The following is a 21,399-nucleotide window of genomic DNA, read 5'->3' on the forward strand; positions in this document are numbered from 1 at the left end:
GGAGCTCAAGAGGATAAAGGTTGGGCAGGAGGGGCTACGCAGAGGAGAACCAGGAAAGGGCACGAGGTGGGAGAGAGACAGATGGGAGTTGAGGCATATTTTAGAAAGCGAAGGCAGAGAAAACAGAGGAAGAGGAGCAACTGATACAGTATAGGAACTTTTAATGCCCAAGCTACCAGATGCTCTTAGACTCCCACTTCCTTTGCTGTCAGCCAGGGGAAACCCCTGACATGAAGGCTACCACCTGCTCCCAGTTCCCATGGACAACAGCTCCTACTGTAAGTCACCTCGAGGGGTAAGGCTCTGGCATGCAGCTCTCCCTCCATGAACCTAACCGATGATCCATGAGGGTGGGAGCCAGTATGCTTCCTCCAAACGATGGAGCATGCTGTTTTCAGTTTGTTGTCTTAGAACAGCCTAGGGAAATGTTTACAGTGTATTGGGTTTGCACGGCACTGTTTTGGTAGCAGGGGGGCTACAGGGGTGGCTTCTGTGAGAAGCTGCCAGAAGCTTCCCCTGTGTCCGACAGAGCCAATGCCAGCCAGCTCCAAGACGGACCCGCTGCTGGCCAAGGCCAAGCCCATCAGCGACAGTGGTAGCACCTCTGGGAGAACAGATTTAAGAAGGGAAAAAAAAGTTGCTGGGGCACAGAAACTGCAGCCAGAGAGAGGAGTGAGAACATGTGAGAGAAACAGCCCTGCAGACCCCCAGGTCAGCGAAGAAGGAGGGGGAGGAGGTGCTTCAGGTGCCGGAGCAGAGATGCCCCTGCAGCCCATGGGGAAGACCATGGTGAGGCAGGCTGTCCCCCTGCAGCCCAGGGAGGTCCACGGTGGAGCAGATATCCACCTGCAGCCCAGGGAGGACCCCATGTTGGAGCAGGGGGATGCCCGAAGGAGGCTGTGACCCTGTGGGAATCCCACGCTGGAGCAGGCGCCTGGCAGGACCTGCAGACCTGTGGAGAGAGGAGCCCACGCTGGAGCAGGTTTTCTGGCAGGACTTGTGACCCCGCGGGGGACCCACGCTGGAGCAGACTGTGCCTGAAGGACTGCACACCGTGGAAGGGACCCATGCTGGAGCAGTTTGTGAAGAACTGCAGCCTGTGGGGAAGCACCCACGTTGGAGAAGTTCGTGGAGAACTGTCTCCCATGGGAGGGACCCCACGCTGGAGCAGGGGAAGAGTGAGGAGTCCTCCCCCTGAGGAGGAAGGAGCAGCAGAGACAACGTGTGATGAACTGACCGTAACCCCCATCCCCTGTTCCCATGTGCCGCTGGTGGGGAGGGGAAGAAAAGAAAGGTGGGGGGAAGGTGTTTTACGATTTACTTTTTATTTCTCATTATCCTACTCTGATTTGATTGGTAATAAATTAAGCTAATTTCCCCAAGCTGAGTCTGTTTTGCCTGTGAAGGTAATTGCCGAGTGATCTCTCCCTGTCCTTGTCTCGACCCACAAGCCTTTCATTGTATTTTCTCTCCCCTGTCCAGTTGAGGAGGGGGAGTGATAGAGTAGCTTTGGTGGGCACCTGGCATCCAGCCAGGGCAACCCACCACATACAGAAAGTCATACAATGAAATCCTCTAAACAAACTTTGCTAGTGGAACATTAACATCCAAGCGCTTGATTTTTAGTGTTCAGACAGACTAGCACTAAGGCTGATTCTGAAATCTTAATTTGACCCAGTTGTTTATGTTGGTTACAGCAGTATCTTTAATTACATGCCCAGTACAATTATTTCCACAGAAGCTCCATGTGGAAAGCTCTCAGTGAGGAGAGCACGATGGATCTCCCTTCTGCTCCGCGGTACAAAGAGAATGAGACAGGGAGCTGTGAGAAGAGAAACGATGGCTGAGGAAACTGAATGGCACTTTAAATTATTGCTGGCAATTAGGTTCTATACCTGCAACACCAGCTGTTCATAGGTAGTAAAAGCCAGTCATGTAAACCAAAACCTTTACACATGGCCTCTGGGCATGTTTTCCCTTCCCCTCGATGTACCCAGCCTCAGACAGCCTGTGGACACGCTTAGCCTTCAGCAGCTGTCAGTGAAGTCAGTGAGAGCCGTATTCTGGATGTAAATACTACTGGTACTACACTTTCTGGAAAGACCTTAACATCTCACGGCAGGCCTCCAAAAAGTGGAGGTCTGATTTGCCTATATCCCCTGATTATGAAGCTGGATGAAGAGCATGTTAATGAAAAGCTTGGGCAAAAATGTGAATGGACCAGCACGAGAGCAGAAATTGTGTGGTCCTGCGTGGTCAAGAAGAAAGCCGTGGAACAATATCCTGGCTAACTGCTCACTGGCAGGCCTGTGAACTGAGACATGGAACCTGGGGAAAAATTTCTGTATTTAAGCCTAGGCGCAGAGATGCTGAATGGCAGAGCCAGCCTTCCTTCCAACCTTTCCTGACACCTCAAATACTGATTTAACAGTTGTATCATCTTTTAATATTCTAAAGATAATATACATGCTTAGCAGAAAAAGTAGCCCAACTGTAATGACATGTTACCCTAACTACAATGCTCTATTTCATTTTTCCCATTGCGTGTTTTTAGCTTGGATTATATTAGGTTGATTAACGTATCTGCCTACTTCAGTAAAAACATACTTCACCAGTTGCTGTGGAACCTCTTCTGCAGCAACGTGCTTGGCTTCCTAGTCTCCATGAAAATGAACTCTTCGGGTATGGCTGCATCAGCTCCCCTAACATGTTCGCATGAGCTATTTTACTTTATATAGCTCTTTCATATGTGAGCTGGCATGTCACCATCTGTAACTGGGGAGGGTATTTACAGCACCTGTTAATGCACCGACCGGTGGTGTTTCAGTATTGAACTTCACTATCATGAAGTTCACGCATGGTGTGAGAACGTGACTCACTTCTTCCTGGAGAAGCCCCTGATCTCTGCGATAACTGCAGTTAGGAAACTGTATGGCAGACAGGACATGCACTATCTGAATGTAAACATGCAACCTAAAAAGATCAATTGCTTTGGCAGCTTCTAACCACATCTGAATGTTCCAAATAACAAAGAGCTTAACAATTTCTTGTATGTCATGTGGTCCGCCACATGCTTAGTTACTGGGAGAAATGCTCCCTAATTGGAATTAGGAGTACAGAGCTTGCTACAGATAGACTTTAAGAGAAATCTAACAGAAAAAAGATTTGGCTCCCCGGAATGAGCAATTAGTTGTCATCAACTAGTATAGCAGGGAAAATTTTATTTGCAGACCTTCTGCTTTGAGATTTGAACTGAGAGCATGATTAAAAAAATAAATCCAGTCCTGATTTAAAACACAAACAAAAGCTATGTGAAAGACCTACAAATCCACCATAACACCAGTAAACAATCCTCTGCTCCACAAAGCAGGCAGCCACAGACACACAAATCCCAACACCCAACCAACCCCCATACACACACTCCTCCTTGCTGATAAAAGCAGAGTGCAGGAGAGAGGTAGAATCAGACATTTCAGTTTGTACACTCCTTAATAAATCAATATCATGGCAAGAAGAGTAGGATGGGAACAGAGGGCAAAGGGCTAGGGATATACTCAAGTAGCTGCTGTTTCCCTTCTGCCCTGACCGGCTGCTCTGCGACGCGCTTACCGGGATCCCTAGGGCTTTTAGAATATTCATTTTACACATCGGGCAGGTACGATGGTCTAGCAGCCAGGGGTCTACGCAGGACTTGTGGAAAAGATGCCTGCAATGAAAAACAGGATATTTTAATTTAAATCCATGACAGCACAATTTACCACTTAGTACCAGATGCTTCTGCATTCAGTAAAGTGCGAGTATTTTTAAAACATTCTCCCTGACTTCCCTGCTCTTTAGAAGATGCCCATCAGAGTGAGCTCCTAAACAATTCCAGCCCTGAAGGGGTTGTTCCTAATCCCATGCTTGGTCTGAAGTGACCACTAAGCAACTACCTGAGCCCCGGGGCTGCTGGGGACCACTTTTCTTAGACATTATCCAGGCGGAGGAACTGAAAGCTTCTTGCCTAGCTTCACCTGACACAAACTGAGATTGAATACAGAGATATTTAGTGCATGTACCTGACTGACATTGTATTTTCTCTTGTGAGCATATTCTGTTACCCTGTGGTTATAGAGGACAAATGTTACAAAAGGCAGGAATGTGAGGCTGCGGATTTAAGAAACGCTGTTGAGTAGGCCAAGGAGAGGAGTCAGGACTCAGCCCAAGGCAGTGAAATTTGTTCAGCCCAACTCCTTCTGAAGAAAAGGAGGGAAGTTTCCTACCATGCACATAGCCTCAGAAATTACATTGGCATGTAGGAAACTGAAAATTGACCTGCCTTCCCAAAAATCTTTTTTAATCAATACATTGAATAGAGTAATTCAGTTATTATGGAAGGGACCTTAGTCCAACTGCCTAATATACCTTAGTAAGAGTAATAATTTAGGCAAAATTGAAAGAAGGCATTTTATTCTGAAATACGAGGCTCAATATACACAGTCTTGCTCAAAAAGATGCAAACTAAGACTAATTTGCTTGTTTTGAAACACCATATAGATCAGCTCTAAATTTCCTTTCTAAGGCTTGCAACAGGTGTCCCACATTTTACTTGGCAGAGCCTGAAAGTCGCGTTTCAGTCTGCTTGAACTTTTACATTTGAGCAGTCCCAGCCTGCGTTTCCCTGTGCTGCCACTGCCCCACGCGCATCGCTCGTACAGCACAGCCCTACAAACCCACCAGGTAACCGCGGGTGGGCTCAGCTCACAGCCGCCCCAGGGCATGTACCAGCCTCCACGAGGAAACGCAATCTCTGAGAAAGCCAGAATCGCTTAATGCACCAAAATAATTTTAAATATTTAAGTAGCACGTATTCAGCTGAATGGGTTGGCTGCCGTATTGTGTCGTGGCCTCTCTCACACAAGATACACACGGCCTTTCAACTTGGTGGAAGATATTGAGGTGCACTTTCACCAACATCGATTTGCAACCCTGGCTCTTACTAACATGGTAGCAGCCCACATACTAGCTGGCTGGCTTATTAGCTGGCTTCAGTCCTAAGAGTAGAAATTCAAAGCCAAAACTGTGTGAAATCTCAGAATCTTATTCTTTTCACGGCAATGTTTTTTTCTCACTACTTCTAGAAGAAACGGGTCCTTTGTGAAACAAAGCTACATGGCAAATCATCACATTCCTGTACTTGGTCTGACTTCACACAACTATGGGAAAGGGCAAATCTGTTCTTGGAAGTTCGACCTAGTCTAATTATATCAGTTGGCTGCAATACCAAACTTTGTCAAATCTCATCTGATCCTGTATGTCAACATGATTAACACAAATGAAGTATCGTGATACTTGAAGTTCAAATCACTGCTTTACTGAGGCCACTAAAGTTCACAAAACCCTCCTTCCAAACAAGACTTGCTTTACTGGGTAAAAACACAATGTACCCAATTTCAGTCTCTGTCCTGCATAACTCTTTCTTCCTTTTATCTCAGGAGGGACGTATTCAGCCCATCATCAGGCAAGCATTCTGAACAGGTGAAAGCATAAAGGTATAGTCCTCAGGCATGTGTAATTTTACATTTAGAAGTCTAACCAACAGAATTCCTTGGGTGCGTTAATTCACAGAGGGTACTGTCTCGCTTTTCAGCTATTTGAAATAACTATGAAATTCTTGATAGTGGTTGGTTTTCTTTAATTATATACTCAAATTAAAAAATAAGTATGTTTAACTGCAAACATCTGAAGCACATTTCTGCCAAAATACTCAGTACATTTACAGAATCTGAGATTTTTATTATTCTCTTGAAAAAAATAGATTTGCAAAATCTGTTTTGGATAAAACGTTAGTAACTTCTATCAAGCCATTTTACCATAGACTAGAAAGTCTCCTTTTGTTTTCAAGTTCAAACTTTGCAAGCCTCAGTCAAGCTGTGGTTCATATTACAGCATTTCATAATGTTCGTTAATCACCGAAAGCTTGGAACTTTCATGCCTTAAAGATTTTAAAAACTGAAGTTTAGTGTTCCTGAAGTTTGCTTCAAAGAACAATATTCTAAAAGAAATCCTACCAATGCCGAGTAATTTAAATACATGACAGATCATGTCACTTTGCACTTCTCAATCCTAAATTAGCACTGCGTATTATGGGTCTATTAATTTCAGATTTAATATGTACAACAGAAGGAACTTGATTATTTGACAGAAATCTACAGAAAAATGGAATGTTATTGAAAATCAGATAAAGATTTGCATTTTTAAATTTTTATACCACATTATATAATTAGAGCACTCATAGTATCTATTTTTGAACATGTAAACATTTGTGCAGAGAAGTGAGGTGGCAGGCTTTGCAGATTTGGATTTGAAAGTTTGTTTTATTGGTTATTAGCTACAGCACCATGTACATGCCTATGGCTTTCAAGAAATTGTGAATTGTTTGCTGTCCTGATAAGTTTATCATCCAAATTCAGGCAAAATAAGGGTCAGCACAAAGTAAGATGAGAGAGCAACTGCAATATTTCACTGTCACATGGTAAGACAAAGACGTAAAAAGACCAGATGCAACAAAAATACTCCTCCCTCTGTGGTTCTGACTGATGCAAGTTTTAAAAGGAAGAAGAGGGTAGAGGCATCATGGTTGAGTTCAGAAGTAATGACCCATACAGGGACACAGTAAGAGAGATGTTTCAAGCACAGGCTCGGGATATGGCTTTGACAAAGTCAGAGCCAGAAAAAAAAGATGTGGGGTTTTTTTTTCTGTTGTGTGCAACCACATGCATTGCAAAACTATATTGATTTGCATGGGCTGAAAAGTTTCTCAAAAGAACTGTAATTGATTAGTTGAGAGAGGAAGGCGAGAGGATAGGAGAGGGGATGTTGTAACAATCCTCATACAAAACAAAGCAGAAAGGGAACAGCTGTTCTTCACCTCTCCTAGGGATAAGAGACACTAAATTTCGGTCACATTTCGGATGTGTTTAAACTGCAGCAAGTGAGATCCAGGTTACACAATAGGAAAAGCTTCACCACAGCCAGGGTAGCAAAGCGCTGCAATAAATCAGCAGGGGAATTTGCAGAGTCTTCATCCCGGGAGACTGCAGAGTGTGTTGGAAAAAACTCCCAAGAACGACACGTGCACGGCCAGTGCCCCTGTGCCGTTCCAGAGGTGGTGGCCTCCTGGGATCCCTCCTGCACTCTTCTGTGACTGCACGCGGCTCTGTAAAGCTCACGGAGCACAAAGAAAGAGAGAGAACCTCAAAATCCCAGAGCGTTTAATTTACTATTATCTAAACAGCACTTCATATTTTTTAACTGGAGATTGCTTTTGTTTGAAATGTATTTAAATTTTCTTTAAAGCTGCAATTTTAATCATACAGGAAAAGAAGATTTCATTTCAGGCTCAGCCCAAAATTATAATAATAATTTGATTGTTGTAAAACTATTGCAAAGCTTTCAGCTTGCCAACAATTTTGAGAAGCTTTTTTTCCAGGTTAAGGGAAACTGTTCTCCTCCCACCTTCTACTCCTAGTCCCAATTTACCAAACTGCATGCAAACAAACCTAGCAGTCGTGTAATTTTCTCAGAAGAAAAATGTGAGCTAAGAGAAAAGGAGGCAAGAGCAGAAAAAGAGGTACATCCCTAGGGATCCTGAGTAAGAGCATCAGATGCCTAGATTAAGACATAGGGCTGAAGCAGAGGATTGAGAAGGGAGCTGGTGAGAGACTGAGCAGCACTGTAGTATCCACTGAGAAGGTTTGGGCCTTTGGGGGTGCATGTACGGTATTATTTGTTTATTTTTGAGGAAGAAGGAAGGACAAAAGAAGATGACGATGAGGGTAAGTGAGAGGAAGGAATCAAAGGGAAGAATGTGTGTGATGAAATAATTTTCACAGGAAGCTAATAAAAAGAGAAAGGAAGAGTGAAGCAGTCTCTGAAATCACAGCTGTTCATGGAGTGAAGGTTCACGGGAAGGGAACGAGCTGGAACGGGGTCAGAAAGCGTGCTTATTGGTGACAGAGATGAAACAATCAAAAAAAAACCTTATGAAGAACTCAGTACAGACGAGGTTGAAAGAATTGTCTTGTCTCTCTGTAGAAGTTTAGTAAAGTCAGTAAAAGTTTACTAAAAGGCACACACTGGGAGCAGCACCACCAGTAACTTCTCCAAAGCCAGAGCAGAAAAGACTAAGGCGTTTTGAAGTTAGACATGGAGGACAAGCAGAAGGTACTGGGGCTATGACAAGAGGTGTCACTGGGAACAATGAACTTGGTTACATTTGATGTTGTGTCAGTGCCCTCAAAGATAATTTCAGTGATGCTTGCTACCATTAAACATAAAACCAGCTGCAAGCCAACAATTTTTTTTTATCAAGTGTCAGTCCTTATTTATTTAATACATTCTGTAGAGTGAAGTTCATTAATGCAGTCAGTTGTGGGAGCTGGCTACAGAGGACAGGCAGGAAGAAGCACAAGTTCACTGGAATTCTCCTCCTAGCTTTCCAGAGCAGGATACTTAACAACAGGCTATCCCAGCGCCGGCTCCCTGCCAGCAGAAAAGAGAGGACATTTGGGGAAACGGCACAAGTACTAGTAAACATGTTATCTATATGACTTCAGAGCTCATCCACTGCAATATTGGCCGGTGGATTTTTGGTACCAATTTCTTAGGAAATTCAGGCTCCACCAGCCTTAAAATGAAATCTCAAGATATACAGGGCTTTATGCAGCGTGTGCCTGCTAGCAGTGGTTTTCCCAGTACTGCCTGCAGTACAAAGCAGCATCTTTCACGTGTAGCTCTTGGGGAGTATTTGGCTTTGCAGGTAAAAAGTTCTGCATCTTGAGCACCTCCTGAGTAGAAACACTAAGGTCAGCCAGCACTGGTGTCATATGGTGCTGGTTTCTGTAAGGCTTGGTGAAATGCCAGCCTCTTATTAAACAGCAGTCTAATGAGGCTGCCATACTAGAAACTGCACACGGTTTAACTGAGGATGCTGGAGGAAGAAACCTACAGTCTGTAGGTCTTTATCAAGATATAACACTCTCCTACTCACTTAACAGAGACAGAAATTAATCCACTTTTTTTTTTTTTTTTTTTTTTTGATGAGGAGAGGAGACTGACAACAGCAGAAAGAATCATGACTACCATTTCCTGGTTTGGAAGTTCAGCCCCATGCAAATGTGTAAAATATTGCCCTCACAATTTATGTAGCAGAAAAGCCAGAAAGCAGTGAAGTAGCTGCTTGAGAAAGATCTTTGAGTTTTTATAATTCAAAACTGCTGAGGCTCAAACTGTATTTTACAAGACAGTTCTGCTGCTGCTACCCTTTTAGCATGAGTCATTTTCTAGGTGACCTTTTAAGTCAGCCAAGAGCTGAACATCACCTGTTAACTATGTGTTTCCTATTCACTCTGCCTGACTCAACACTATGGATGACAAAGTCTGACTGGAGCCTCTTTGAATTATGAGGCGAGACACAAGCGAAAGCTAGAGCTTAGATGTATTTTTTGCTCTTGTATAACTACCTCCAAAACCTGCCTGTCTCTATCATGCAAAATTTCCAATTTCATTACGCTTCTATGAAAACAGGCTTGATGTCAAACCAAGGTCCACCTTTTCTGGTAATTTCTCATCTTCCCGTATTTCTGCTTCATTAAGTGATGTGTTTGTGTCTGTTCATAGAAAAAAAAAGAGTTCATAAGCAATTTGTCTTTGTGGGGGATTTACAGTAGGTCAAATTTATGATTAATCTGTTGCTTTTTGCTTGCCATTTAGCGATGGCAGTAAACAGATTTAGCGAGTCACATGAAGGAACAGAAATGGACAGCTTGTAACATTCAAATATCTACTAGGGAACAACATAGCAGGAAAAGAAACAAATATTTCAGTTTCTCAAGCCAGTGAATATGTCTGCAGCAGAAGAAAGAAACTCTATTTAAAAAAATAATCTCTGCTCTGTATGTACAGCACTTGAGCTTCCTGTTTCTAGGGAAATCAAACACTTGATATAAAAAGTGAGGAAAACAGAGGAATCAAAACCTTTAGTTTAAAAATCCTACAGATGACTTTGTAATAGGTCCAGATCAAACAAAATTTCTGACTATCATGCTAAACTCAGGTTCTCACCACCATGAATACTACTTCCACTTCAAGTTGAACAAAGAGGCATTTCAGGTATTTTTACCAACAGATTTTGAATAAATAAAAATGATAAATTCACCCTTCCCTCCCCAAGCTCTCAGGTAATCTCATCAGCATGATACTGTGAGAACAGAGCCTGTCTTGAATTAGAGAGACAGTCAGTGCTAAAAGCACCTTCAACATTCAACTTACCTGCAAGGCAAAATTCTGACAACATCATTGGGCTTGTAGCCTTCAATACAAACAGCACAGTTATCAAAGTCTGGCTCAGTTTCCTACAGGAAAGAGAACATTCATCATTTTCATTTTTTTATTTTGACAGTTAATCTCTTCATACAAGAGCCTATGTGACAAAGTAAAACGGTCCTTGATACCTGGTGCAAATCCAATAATGCATTTCAAGACACGCAAGTCAGATTTTCCGACACGTTTCCAGTTGGAAACTTGCCCTGGGAAGCGTGCGGGTTTAGTTAGCATGTTTTAACTTCCAGGATTTTCTGCACCTTCACAGAATAACCTTCTTCTCTCTCTACTCCATTTCATCTGTAAATTGCTTACCAGTATTCCTCCCCAGCCTGAAGGACATGCAGTAGCTAAATAAGCAATTGCCATTTCTGTTCTGCCTCGTTGTGCTAGTGGTCTGAAGGAATCCTCAGCACAGAGTTTCATTTGGTAATGAGCAATTTGAAAAATTACCTTATCACCTTTCCTGATTGTTCTGACTTGTAGCTTGCTGATTGCTTTCTTTGCAGCATCCCCAAGCCGGCGCTGTAATAAAAAATGTGCTCTTAAGCAAAGAGTATCTCTTCATGCAGAAATCATCACCTTTTCTCCCTAGGCTTCTTAATAATCTGAAGTGACTGTACATGAAACAGGACAGCGCTGTATAAATATAAACAGATGAGGTCAGTCATACTGTCATTCACAATAAGGGCACAGCAGGTATTCTAGGCTTGCTGGTAACCCACAGCCGATGAGGCAAAGCTAGTCTAATGGAGCTCCAGTGGAGACTGCACGTGAGCCCATCAGGATGCTATACTACGCCACCTTTACTATTCCAGTGAGTAGCAATGTATGTAACAAGTCCACTATTTGCATATCCTACTTCTTCCCTCTCTTTTTTTAATCACACCTGCAAAAAATACATTATTAAATGAGGCCTGGGCTAACAAGCAGAGTGAACACTGGACTTAAGATTCTGAAGGTCATTATTCTTGCATTGTTCCAGAACTAGTTCATAATCTTCAGCAAGATATAACTGCTGAAAGTGAGCTGTTAATTTGTTAACCACAAAACCCATGAATAACCTTATCTGCTGTTCTCTTTTCCTGCAATACAGAGTTGCCTACTTTATAGGAGCAATGCAAGGTATAAAAATGAGGTGAAAGCATCTGCAGTTTCTTACAGGTAAAGCACTATATAGTCCTGTAGTAACATCCTATCCATACATAACCATTTGCTTGTTCTTTGCCTTTCTATCTTTGTTTCCAGCAGACCATGAATTGCTTAACCACGTGATGTTTCTGACTGTTTTCCCATATTTCCCGAACACTGTTACTGTGCTGGCAGGGTCACAGCCACTCAGGATTAAAGTATGTAGTAACAGCCTGATGCAAAACACCCTGTTCTCAAATGCTGAAGTTGGAGATGCCTGCCTCTTGCAAGAGGCTGAGAACATTATGGGGCCATTCATACAATCACTGCTCAGCAGAGCTACCTCTGTACCCTGTGCTATTGAGCCTGTGCCTGTATCAGCGCTCCAAGGACTTGGCTGTTCACTTCTGCTAACCCAACAGGGAGATCTGGAGACAGACTCACAGGCTGGAAAGGTCTTTGAGAGGTCATGTACTCCCACCCCCTGCTCAAGGCTGGGTCAACTTCAAAGTCAGAGCTGTGTCCAGTCAAGTTTTGAATGGCTCCAGGATGGGAGATTTCACAACCTCTGTGGATAATTTGTTCCAGTGCTTAACCACTCTCACAGGCTTTTTTTATTTTTTTAAACATACAAATGGAATTTCCCTTGTTGGAGTTTTTGGCCATTACCCTTGTTCTTTCTCTGTGCACCCCCTCAAAGAGTCTGACACTGCCTCCTCGCCAACCACCCGTTCTGCAGCTGAAGGCTGCAAGCAGAACCCTTCCTCCTCCTCCTCTGCTCCTCTCCTGGCTTAGCACATCAAACTCTCTCCGTCTCTCCTCAGATATCGTGTGCTCCTGTCCTCAGACCATACTGGTGAGCCTCCTCTGGGCTCTCTCCAGTTTTTTCATGCCTTTCTTGTACATTTCTTGCAGCAACACCTACTCCGATGTCTTCTTGTCCGCATTATGACAGCTCATGATACAGTGCATCCCAATTTGTCACCAATAAACGACCTACTTAAACTCTTCTCTACACCTCCCCTCCCCATCCATGCTTCCAGGCATGTGTTGTTACATAGGAGGGAGACTTGGAGTGTTGGTGACTCAGAAGACACTTAACTTTTTGGGCTGGGAACACCGCCTGTGCCAGAGTTCAGAGGGGCCTGTTGTTGGGAAGGGTTTCCAGCTGGAGGGGGTGAGAGCATGAAGCCAAAAATGGAAGGAAGCTGGATGTAGTTTGTAAATTGAGACCTAATCACCATACAGATACGATTAATAAATTACCACTTTGTTCTTCAGATCCAATTAAAATCACTGAATTAAATTTAGAGAGTAAGCTTATTGGATTGGAAAGACATGAAGACTGACAAAATGCATGCAATACTGAAAGCAGAGAGCAATTTCAGATATGGCTAAAGAGGTGAAAATGATCTTGGCTATCATATGAGCTTTACATATGAGCTTTCCAGCATAACTAATTACTACATGTGAGGGAGTATTTTGTAGTTATACAACATCTTTTCTGTAGTACATTTTTCTCACAGTCTCCCTTAAATAAAGGGATCAGATGAGAGTTGGAAACATTTCTTGCCAGCTATTTGTTTCTTTAATGTAAATCAAAGACAGACTGATAACATTCAGCAAGACAAGAGCCATTATGTCCTGCTTCAGGAATTGCTTGTGATTCCTTTTTATCATTATTATTACTTAAACTAATGAAATGTCTCAGTTCTTTTTTGTACGTTCTTCAAGGGGAAAGGACAAGATTAAAGACTTATGTACATCTTTGATCTGCTTGTTTTTATGTTTGCTTTCTCTTATCTACCTTAAATAGACAAGTTCATGACTTACTTACAAATGAGAATAATTTAGTTTTTGAAAGAACAGGAATATCTTGGAGTAAAGTCATGCTTTCAAATGACTCTTCCATTTGAATGAAAGGCGTGCTATCACTAACCAACGATTTCCCCTAAAAGATAAGAGGCATTACAATAGTTTAAGGGTTTAAGATGAGGCTTAGAGATTTACAACCATAAATCTCATAATCTCATTAGCAAGGCTGCAACATTCAGTACTGGACTGGAAGGAGTTAAGCATATCAGATGCAGTGGTCTTGTGGAGAGGGTGACATTAGTTAAAAAGAAAGGACAGTAGCATGGAAAACATCACTTGTCTGTTCCTGAGGAAGTGAATGACTGTAGATGCTGTGGAACAGAAATTACAGTAAGCATGTCTCTCTTAATGGCCTTACTAAACTATCACCTTTGCAGAGAGGAGATCGCCTTGTGCCTTGCGCAGAAGGAAGTGCACCATCAGGACGAGGTATCAGACACATCTCCTGTACCACAGATAAAGTTTGGGGACTCCATCATGTGAAGCGTCTTCCCAAGTCTGCTTCAAGGACTGATGTCTCTAGTCAATGGCCCAAAACTCTCATTCAAAGCCACAGCCAGCAGTCTTCCTTCTCAGATAATTCCTTGACCCTCCACATGCTGCCAGTCACATACTAAAGTAGATCCTTCACTGGAGATTAACCCAGGAGGCACAGGACCCTCCTCAGCCCCAGTGTGATCACTGCCTGCTTTGGCTTTCACTATCCTGCAAAACTCATGGAGCCCACCTGGTTTCAAAATGACTTTACAGAAAACTTCTTAACAAGAAACCAATGGGAAGAAATGACATGGAAGAAATATGGTCAACAGGTCTGGCACTTAAACATCATCCCCTCGCCATCTTCCCATCTTATGTCTCGCAGATGACAAAAAGAGAACTCTGCTATTACTGGTGAAATATGAAATCTGACACACTGACAGGGCTGGGTTTGGTTTTGGTTTTGTTTTGTTTTTTTTTTTTTTTTTTAAGCCTGTGTCCTGGCTCTTACAGGGCTGAGACAGCAAGTGACATTTTGCTGAATTATCTCCAGGACTTAACTTGTCATGTAATTCCAAACTGCTTTCAATTAGCTCTGCAACCTGATGTCTCTTGATGCAAGCAATTCCCACAGTCTTTCACAGAGAAACTCCCTCATCTTCTGGAGGGCTCCAGGAACAAGCTGCTGAGGAAGCAGATTGCCTGTGCTTTCCTTACACAAATTTATCCTCTTCATATCAAAAGGGTGTATCATCAGAGCAACCACCTACTTCCTGGACATCTTGTTAGGTGAGAAAAAAAGGGGAGGCCTTGGATTTTCATTCATGTGAATATTACTACCTACCTTCTACTTCCACAGTCATCTGTGGTAGAGATACTCTTAAAAATTCAATGTATTAAAATCAAAATTGAAATCACCATATTTGCAGCTGACACCCTGGCTGCAGGTGCACAAGCCCATAATAGAAGACAGTTTTCTGCTCTGCTGCATCAACTCCCGACCGAGTTGGGATGAATGGGCCAGGACATTCAGCGAGAATCCTTGAAGTCCTGATTCTCCACTCGTGAAAATCAGGCACCTAACTGGAGTGAGCTGTGTCTTCCTTCTGGCACATGAACCTGGATTTTGCACACATGGTGAGGAAGAGTGGTGGCTGAAGATGTACATGCTGTATGTCCAGGTTTCATCTCACTGGGGAGTCACAGGAAATGATTCCAGGAGATTCTTCACTCTTTCTAGCTGCCTCTCTCACTAGCTGGACTCGTTGCTTTCTTGATGGATAATTACATCAGTTCCTTTTGGGTTTACTACTTGATCAGCAACTTATGCTGTGTGCAAGAAGGGAAGCGGACCTGGAAAGGTGGGTCACCATATAAAAGAGGACAAGGAAGCAAAAGTGGTTATGAGATTTGACATCTTTTTCATGAAAGGAAGACACAGTTGCAATGGGTCAGCTTGGAAGAGTCAAAATGGAAGATGACTTAGGGAGACTTGAAGCGACCAAGGAAAAACGTTCAGAAATCTTGCTTTCATGTAACAGTGCAACACCCCTCCTGCTTGGAGACAATGGCTTTTTCTGCCAATCCTATTTTGCAGTCAGCCACATTGTCCCATTCCCTCAGCATAGTGCCAAGACTACCAATCCAGAAGAGGCTGAACCGCTCCTGCTAGCAACTCCAGCATTAGCCAAACCTAGGAAGGGCATGCATGACAGAGGTTAATAAAGAGGTAGGCACAGGTTCTTATTTGACACAGAAAACATAGGCCTGCACAAGCCCTTGTTTTAAAACTGTGGGATTCTAAATCATTCGGATGTCAAAATGAATTTAAGCTTTTTAATATTTATTTTTTTTAAATTTTAACTGAAGTCTAACAGAAGAGTCACAGTTTTTCACACTTTCAGAACAGGGCAGTCAGTTTGCACAGTTAGATTTGATCGCATTGCGGGGTAGGAACTGATAGCACAACTTTCTCTGAATAGGCCAGCTGGCTCCCCCTTCATCTGATGCTCTGTTTATCCAAACATGTCAATATTTGGATAAACTTTAGCCTGAGTACATCAAATACAGATAGAAGGAAGCATCTTTCCTAAAGTTGGCCAGCAATGAAGGTGCTTACAACACATGCAAGGCTTTCCAAGTAAACACAATACCTTCATACAAACAGACAAATGCAAGTTATAATGCCAAAAGCTTTTGAGCGCGATGACAAAAGAATCTTGCTCCAGCAAAGCAACACAAACAATTTTTCTTGTATATATCTGAATATCCAAGATATTAACATAGAACTTTGTGATCCCATCCTCGTGCTACAAGAAAATCTGTCAAAGAAAAAAAACCCAACAAGCAGAACTTCAGGGGAAATGGAGAGGAACCCTCATGGAAAGGGCAAAAGCAAGATGGGCTCTTCTGAACTACCCACATCATTACATTCCATTGCCAGGACTAAAAGAAAAAAACCCAAACCACAGCAACTCATTAACACAAATGGTTGAGCTTTGTCTGTATATCGCTACCATTTTTCATATGAAAAATGCTAATAAAGACATGAGAGGAGATGTCAGGCAAAACTGGATGAAGAAAGTACATGATAAAATTCTAGTTTGCCCCATATCATTATTACAGCTTCGGCAAAAAATTAATAATAAATATTTGCTTAAGAGGCATACTTTCTTATTCTTCTGAAGAACAGAACTAGTATAATAACAAAGTTATTAAAACCTCTGCACAGGACAACTGCTTGTGCACACATTAGTCTTGTTCATACTTTGGAAAGAAAATACTGAAAAAGGAAATCTGCTTGAACATATAAACCTATCAGTTCCAAACTATAGCATATTACCTGAATGAGCTTCTTATTTTGCTGGGTTTCATGTTTATGTATGTCTATTTACACTGCTAATCTGCCTGTGTAATTACTTGATTGAAAGCACACTTATGGTACCCACATACATAAATTAGGCCCACATGTGCTTTTGCAGCCAAAGCATCTAAAAATTATCACAGCCGTCACAGGGAATCTGCTGCCAGTGATGTTCAAATTCCAGCTGGGATAGTCTCATTCTTGCTATCCAAAATTTCATACCGTATATTTAAAAGGAAAATATATTCTCTCTGTCTGTAAATACAGAGCAGCTGCTCTCTATCTCAGAGGATGCCTGAATTGCAGTGGGGGAGGGTGAGGGATCCCTATACATTAAGTATACGTTATGGAGTGTGTGGCAGTACTTTTCTCTACAAGATGATTATTAACGCTCTCAGTCTTACTTTTTCTGCAGAGCAAGCAAGGCAACCCTCTCCCTGCCCTGACAGTAATGTATTAAGGGTCCAGAAACATCTCTGAATTACAGTGCATTTTTTTTCCCCTGCAGTAAAATGGTTATCTCCTCAGATTTCATACATTGATAACGTTTTCTACTGTACCATTAAAATGAAATGTAGAAGCCTCAGCTTCACGGTTCTGCTGATGCTGAGATAGTTGCATCCAGACAAGAAAAGATTAAATTTATTATTATCATTGCTATTATTATTCATTGCTGAACTACCATAAAGACGCACAGTGCTTTATAAATCCAGGCGGCCTCAGAACCTAAGGCTTATTCCCACTGCTGCTGACTTCTCTCCAGCTCTATAGGTTTTGGATCTCTTTCAGGGGGTTTGAACAAGATGCCAAAACCAAAAGCAATGGTTTAATAACATTGGTGGCTATCACTACAGCACTTACATATTCAGTGATCACTGTCAAATGAACAGGGACATGTTTGCCTTTCAAGCCCAAGACCCTTCTAAAGAAGTATAAAAATGAAAACACTTTCTGTTCTTTTTTTCTTTCTTCACTTATTGTGAAGCCTTGTTTCACACACAGACATTCACATACCTCACTATATTTCAGTCATCTTTTTGATCTCAAGGGTCGTTAGTTATACACATTTCTATGTTGCTTGGCTATATGTACCAAGGCAATCTTTTCACTAATAAACATTATTAGCTTTCTGTCTATTTCTTGTGTGTTTTGCATGGGAGAAAAACCCTGTAATATATATACACTGTATTTATTAATTTCTTTTTTCCTGGATCCCATCTATATTGACAGAAGTCTTGGTTTTTCCCAAAGACAGGTGTTTTTATATCCCCATTATTTTCACTTCTTGTCTTTTGTTTTGGTTTGTCATTTTTACCACACATTCACAATTTCCTCAACTTTTAAGCTGAATCCCACGGTGAATTATTGGTAACACAAACAGCCATCCCAGCACCGCTCACCTGATTTCTGTCTCTGGCATTTGCGTAGCGGAACCGCTGGATGTAATAGAAGACCAGCCACGCCAGCGAGATGATCATCAGCACAATGAAGGAGATGGAGACGAACACCACAGAGGTCCGGCTGACGTACTTCTGCAAGTTGCGTGTCCCGATGGTTATGTACATCATCACAGTAATGTTCCTCTCCAGGAGGCTCACTATCTCTCTTCCTTTGGGTTCAGGAATCATTATTGCTACAACATCTTCTAGGCCTGTCAGACAGGAGAGAGAGAAAAGAAGCCTTAAGTAAAACAAGTGATTGCCACATAATAAAATGACAACACATAATGAAATGACAAGAGGATATGGCAAGGCCCCCCCCAGAAAGGGGGGGGAGGGGGCAAAACAGTAACAAAAAAGCTCCCCTTTCTCCTGCTGGTTTTCACCAAGAGGTAAGTCAGATGGATCTGGTGAAGGTTTCAACTGGAACCAGTTACACACTCTGTTTCTATAACCTAATCTCGGTGAGATACAGAACATGTGTTTCATGGGTTGACATAAACACAGATTTCCGGCACTACTGAGGCTTATCTAGACGATATTGCTGTAAGCACCGCAGAAAGGGAGGCATGCTGCAGCCAGCATCCTTCTGTCCAGCACTCCGTAGACATTAATCATAGCCCATTTTGCCGGGTCATGAGTCTGTCAGCGAAGCCTCTCCAAACCCCGCGTTCAAGACCAGAAATGCTTGCGATGCACAGATCCCCGCGTGGTTTCATAGCCCAAAGGCACCAAAGCATCGCTGCCCTTGCCCGGGGCTGGCAACGGGAGAAGGCTGAAGGGACAAGAGCGGCTTGACACGTTCGCAGCTCACCCGCTGCCCACCGCCTGAGCCCACGCAGACCTCTGGGAGCTGGGCTCACCAACTGATGCAAGTCTAAAGTCAAGAGCACTGTTTTATTCCACAAAAAAACCCGCTACTGCAGCCCAGATCGGCCCCCGACGCAGTCTACAGCGTGGCCCCGCAAGGACGCGAGTCAGCACAGACAAGGCAGCAAAGGGGTGTCCACTAATGGGATGGGGCAGGGACTTTCTACAGCTCTGTCAACCTTTCTGAAGCCACAACCCTATGAAACAGGCCCCCCGCCGACCCATATATATCTATAAGTCCATATGCTTATAAATAAACTATCACTGCTTTATGGTTTAATGCTAGGGATATTCTGTTCTTCCGCTTCACAAAACAAGTACGTAGACAATTTTTACACCTAAGCTATGTTCTGCAATAATCAAATCCTGAACTGCACTAAGCGGCTAAGGACAAAGAGATCTATTTTAACGTAGAAACACGCTAGACGCAACATCCTATGAAATGACACGAACTGGCATTTAGAAAAAAAAGATACAAACTGGGGGTGGCTGAAGTCAGAGGGACAATGCTGGTGTGTGGTTTCAGAATTTCAGCTGGAATCCCAGGAAATCAGCCAGCACGTTGCTAACCCCACAGCTACCTGTATTTTGACTGTGGCAGGAGGACAAAGTGCTGCCTGCCTTGAGACAGTCGTGGAGGTGGGAAGGGGTCGTTCGGCCACGAATGGAGATGTGGGAGGGAAATTTACGTTTCCAACAGCATCCCCCTCCAAGCTGATATCCAACCTGAGCTTCACTGGTGCAGCACTGCGCCCTGGTCTTCAAGGTCCGGCTCAGACATTTCTCCACCAAAAACCCCATGGAGGTATAAACCAGGTTTTCAAAGGTATTTAGATGCTAAAGACCAGGAGGTGTCTAGCAGGATTTTGGATATAGTAAAGCAGACAGGTGGGTGGCATTCAATGGAAAATGCTAACTGTGGTGGAAACTTTATCAAATTCTGCTGGGTGCCTGGATCAATTGGAGGTACTGAAATAGCTATGACAGACTGTTGCTACTCGCACATGAAATCTGCTGCAAAGCTGGGAAGTGAACCCTCCTCTCTCAAGTCTTGGAGTAGAAGTGCAGACACCACCACTCTTCCTCTTGTGAGACTTTCCATGATAACACTCGCCTGATTATGAACAGGCCAGTTAGCGAATAGGGGGAAATCAATAGTTTGGCTGAGTCAAGCATTTTAGATGTCCACGATAGGAAACTTACCCTTTCTGCTGATAATCTTCCACAAAGCATTAATAATTTTCAGCTATTTCTCTTTATTTGGCTAGTAAGAGCCCACCTTCAGCAGCAAACTCTTCTGATACCCGTTTATTACGAAAGGCTAATGCAAACATTACCCTAAGAGCCTAGGGAGAATTTGCCAAGTCTCAAAGTGGCTGAGAAGGGCACTGGTGCCATGCCAGTAATTTCTCCTGCAGTTGGTAAGACAAATTTTCTGGAGCAGTGCTTGGCTGTCCACATGCCTGCCTTTGTTCTTTTCCTTTTCTTTAAAGGAAAAAAAGATTTATAAATCACTCTGCAACAAAAACAAAGCAACCACCTCACACATTGCCAAAAAGAACCTGTAGTGAAAAATCCCACAGCCAGAAATACTGAAATGAATTTCATCAACTCCTCTCAAAAGCCACCATTCTGACCCACTCACTTGTCCAGTATGGACCTCTAACATCATCTTCAGTACAATCTTGGACACTGTATGAATGATGTTACCTGAAAGCCTATAAAAATGGGACATACAGACAAAAACATTTTCAGTAGAAAATACAGGTAATATCTTAACTGTTTAATTATCTTGAATCTTACATTTCTTTAACAACATGTTTAGTTATGTGTAATTCAGGTGAATATAGCTTAGTATATTTCTGGAGAACTGTAAATAACAGGCATTGGCTAGATATGACATGTTGCAAATAAAGAATCACATTCAATTGTTCAGCTATGAAATTAATATTTTTGTAATAACAAAACAAGCACCCCACAGTAATGTCTTATCTTTCTTTAACAGTAAAGTAATGAAAAAGAAGGAGAAAAAAATTGTGATCTCCTGCATAAATTTAACCTAATTCATGTTTTTCATCACCTGCCCTTTCTGATTAAGCTACTGGGCAGCTTTCTGGCTTCAATTCATGGTGGAAACATAACTGGTTTTGAATAGGAGTGCAGCCACATTCCTCCCTTCTCTGCTCTCTCCTCCTTGCATCTCCCTGCCAGGATGGTCTACTGCCACCTTGGGCCTAGGGCCTTTTAAGATACTTTAAAAAACCCAAGATACTAAGTAAATTGCCACGGATATATGCTAAGTAAAATTGCGTTTAGAAATGCAGAATAGAAGACGCGGCTATTGCAAGAGAAAAGCAGCTGCTTTTATTTATTCAAACCCTT

At 42.6% G+C, this 21,399-nt stretch overlaps 1 protein-coding gene across 2 annotated transcripts in view; it reads right to left on the minus strand.

The window, feature by feature from the left end:
- RNF150 (ring finger protein 150) overlaps window positions 1-21,399 on the minus strand; it is a 126,535-nt gene that overhangs the window by 37,539 nt on the left and 67,597 nt on the right. For both annotated transcript variants that reach the window (XR_011324077.1, XM_069779637.1), the window contains exons 2-5: window positions 18,109-18,359; window positions 10,816-10,887; window positions 10,312-10,394; window positions 3,610-3,706 (exon numbers count right to left, since the gene is read on the minus strand). Coding sequence is in view for 1 of the 2 variants with exons in the window: in XM_069779637.1 (XP_069635738.1) it covers window positions 3,610-3,706; window positions 10,312-10,394; window positions 10,816-10,887; window positions 18,109-18,359 (503 nt within the window). In the remaining variant the exon portion in view is untranslated. The remainder of the gene's footprint in view (window positions 1-3,609; window positions 3,707-10,311; window positions 10,395-10,815; window positions 10,888-18,108; window positions 18,360-21,399) is intronic.

The sequence above is a fragment of the Haliaeetus albicilla genome, chromosome 1 (genome assembly GCF_947461875.1).
Source record: "Haliaeetus albicilla chromosome 1, bHalAlb1.1, whole genome shotgun sequence".
Taxonomy (NCBI): domain Eukaryota; kingdom Metazoa; phylum Chordata; class Aves; order Accipitriformes; family Accipitridae; genus Haliaeetus; species Haliaeetus albicilla.